General features: G+C 46.2%; 1 protein-coding gene across 1 annotated transcript; it reads right to left on the bottom strand.

Moving 5' to 3' along the window:
* Nucleotides 1-1010: 1010 nt before the first annotated feature.
* On the bottom strand, nt 1011-3128 carry CARTPT (CART prepropeptide). Its single transcript, XM_006185202.2, has 3 exons — nt 2930-3128; nt 2405-2488; nt 1011-1545 (listed from the first exon to the last, which is right to left on the bottom strand). Exons 1-3 carry the CDS (start codon nt 3086-3088, stop codon nt 1438-1440), a joined length of 351 nt encoding a protein of 116 aa, XP_006185264.1. The 5' UTR covers nt 3089-3128; the 3' UTR covers nt 1011-1437.
* Between the last annotated feature and the right edge of the window lie 521 nt (nt 3129-3649).

The following is a 3649-nucleotide window of genomic DNA, read 5'->3' as shown; positions in this document are numbered from 1 at the left end:
GATCATAGCTGAAATCATGATCTAGGATTCGGTGACTTTAGCTAGTTCTGTTTCCTCCTAAAAAAAAAAAAAAAAAAAAAAAAAAGATAGTAATATCTTGAAGGATTATTAGGGAGATTAGCCATGCTAACAGTAACAAGAAAAACACTGCAAAAGGCAATGTGTATGAGAATATTTTCTAACAGAATACTCTAGCTTCCCAGGAATCAGTGGAAGGACTTTATTTTTAAATTCTACTACCATACAGATGCCTCCTCAATTTGCATTAGGAAAAAGCATCAGTTCCTCTCCTGATGCTGCTTCCTAACTGTTATTTAGTTCAGTTTACAGCCTCAGAAAAGTGACCTCAGTTAAGCACTCAGAAACATTTAAAGGCTCCTAAACTTACATTTAAGTTCTTTTATTTCTTGAGTTGAATCTGCCCCCATTGATTTTCACTTGTTCCCCTTGAAACTATTTACTGAAATGACTATTTTTCCTTTAACTGAGAATATTTCCAAGATTATGTATTAAATAGGGGGAACAATTGGGTCTCACACCTGAAATAGCTATTTCCTTTCCTTTGGACAAATAACCCCTAAAGAGTCCATTTTTTTTAATCAATGTGTATCTTCTAATAAAGGAGTTGTCAAAACAAAAGTCCTATTTTTTTCTAATTGCTTTTAATGTGGCTAAAGTCTGAAACAATTTATCTTGTATTGGTCTCTCTGTCAGAATTAAGGGTTCTAGCTAAAGGTTTTAATAAACAAAATGTATCAACTCCAACCATCTTTATTTCATCACACACACACACACACACACGCACACTGCATCACTGCAATCAAAAGAAAATAGTGTACCAAAGCTTGTGTGGCAAACTCCTAATTAATGATGAAAACTCCTTGGAGCCAGGGTGCTGTTCTCCCAATAGACCGCTATTTTTAAAATATTTCTCTTTGAAAACAACAGCATGATTAATCCCACCATTCCTACTTAAATTACTTATGTAGAAACAACAGTGCACTATAAGCAATTATGAAAAACACTTTATTATGTATAATTTGTACATGCTTCAATTTGTGATGCTTGGGGTGATTTACTTTCCAGGTTGTGATGTCATCTACCAAGATTCACTAGATCTAATTTTCACCCTGCCATGCCACCTACAAAAATACAATTATTAAAGCAAAGTTCTCCTTCTTTACTCTAAATATACACAAAGCTTTTTCAGACAGATAAAATACGAAGAGAATACTTTGCACACATATCAACACCATACAAGGCATTACCCTTCACACTAACATCTAATGTGTTCTTTTATTTGGAAACAGCAGGAAAAGAGACCCCTTTTCCTCAGAGGGAAATGCAAACTTGCTACTAAAGCCAAACTCCAGGGATGAAGGTGTGGTCCTCGGGGGAACGAAGCGGGGTGAGGACTTATGGTGAAGGATGGGTGCCTCATAAGCATTTCAGAAGGAAGGAATTGCAGGAGGTTCCTCGGGGACAGTCACACAGCTTCCCAATCCTAGCTCCTTTTCGCACCGCGCACTGCTCTCCCGCGTCACACTGCAAACAACACAATGTGTAGTCACCCTGCAAGAGCATACCCATGCCCCCAACAAACATATCTCCCCATCAACACAATGTCGACCTTGTGGGAGAGGTGGATGGGCCCTATCACCATTACCATGGGTCTAAGTGTAGTCAGGCCTGAAAGGCAGGAAGTCTTGTGCTTATAATTTCAATGAGAGAACATAAAAAGAAAGAAGTTTAAATTACTGAACCCCTCCTACTTTCTTTTACCTTTTGTGGAGAAGTACATTTCCTGGCTTCTTTAAATGTTCATCCAAAAGAAAAAAAAAATCAACCAGGCCTTTTATCTAAGAAATAAACAATGAGCCTATATATTCTCACAACTCCTGCTTCCTGTGTCCACCTCCTCATCCCAAGAAGAACGGTTTAGGTGTGTGTGGGTGTGTGTGTTCTTCAGGGAAGGTGACCAGACCTGAATCAAGATTTTTGACCCTAGAACTTAAGATTTTAAAAACTGGCAGTGCTCTGGAAAACCAGAAGAAAGCTGAAGGAAAAAGAACTGACTGGATTTAAAGGCTCTTCCAACTCAGAGAATTTTGAGAGGTTAAAAACAAAACAAAATAAACAAACAAACCCCACCACATTTTCGGGAAATACTCCACACAGATCCAAGAGCTGATTCCTGGCACAAGCTGTTCAGTCCTCCAGTATGGCCAAACTACTCTTTAACCTTAGAGACCAAGGGGCAAGGGAAACAAAGGGGAGCCCACAAAATTCTGCAAACACATTATCTGAATTATTAGCTAAATTCTGGGAAGAAGGTTGTGTATAAGACTCAGGGTGGTATATTTCCTCTTTGAAAAGCATAAGGAGGGTGACCACAAAGTCTTACCATGGGGACTTGGCCATACTTCTTTTCATAAATTGGAATACGTTTACTCTTGAGCTTCTTCAGGACTTCCTGCAGCGCTTCGATCTGCAACACACCACCCCCGGAGCCCCGAGTTGCCACCTTGGCTGCGAGCCCAGCCCAGGTGCTCACTTCCAGCCCTAGTTATAAGGAACCCCGGAACCACACACTCCTCCCCGGACTCCACAAAGAGCTACATTCAAGGGATGGAAACTTGGTGAGTGCTGTCCCACGTAGTGAGCGCTGTCCCACGTACTGACCGCAGGTCCAGGAGCCGCGGAGACTCCTATTGCTTCAAGGAGCCGGGATGAGGGATTCGCTCTAAAGACTGTCTGGAGCCCGTGGGCTCGAGACGTTCGTCGGGTGACAGGGGAAGCCGGGACTTCGAGCCCATCACCCCGAGCCCTGACCCTGGGAACAGTGGTGGGGAGGCGGGTAGAGAAGGACCCGTACAAAAGAAAGGAACTCGCGGCAGCCCAGGGAAGTCTGGGGCGAGGGGATACCGACCAGCTCCTTCTCATGGGAGGCATCCTCCACTGTGGAGTAGATGTCCAGGGCTCGCGGCTGGAGCTCGGCGTCCTCCTGGGCAAAGGCGCCCAGCAGAGGTAGCAGCAGCAGCAGGGTGGCACCCAGGAAGGGAAGCAGCCGCAAGCGGGGGCTCTCCATGGTGCTGAAAAACGGCGCTGCTGGGGCACTCCGCGCTCCCGCCTTTTATAGCGAGCCAGAGTCGGGGCTCAGGAGGAAGGAGGGGGCGCGGAAGGAAGGGGGTGTGGAGGAGGGTCCGGGTCAACCGTCTGTAGGCAGCGCTTCGCCACTGCTTGACGTCAATGCCCGCCGGGCTGCAGGCGCCCCGGAAAGAGGCTCTGCGCACAGATGGGCAAGAGTACGGAAAACAGGGACCCCGCGCCCCCAAGTGCTGTCAGCCCCGCGGCAAGGGACGCTCCCAAGAGGCCTGAGCTGAAGCCGAGGGGCGAGAGGTGAGGGATGGAGAGCGGGCGGGGACTCGGAAATGGAAAATGACTTCGAGTCAAGCCACAGATAGAAGAGTCTCACCATCACCTAGCAGCGGCGGCAGCAGCAAAATCCACCTCACCAACCCTGCACTGCTTCTTACCCCAGCCCCATATGTGGCAGCAAGAAGAGGGTGTTGCCTCCAGGCAGGTATATTTGCTGAACACCTTACTGGACACTCTGTTGGGGAGGAGAGGCACAGTACATGAAAGAAGG

Source organism: Camelus ferus, chromosome 3 (genome assembly GCF_009834535.1).
Source record: "Camelus ferus isolate YT-003-E chromosome 3, BCGSAC_Cfer_1.0, whole genome shotgun sequence".
Classification (NCBI taxonomy): domain Eukaryota; kingdom Metazoa; phylum Chordata; class Mammalia; order Artiodactyla; family Camelidae; genus Camelus; species Camelus ferus.
This window is presented reverse-complemented; position numbering and strand designations above follow the sequence as displayed.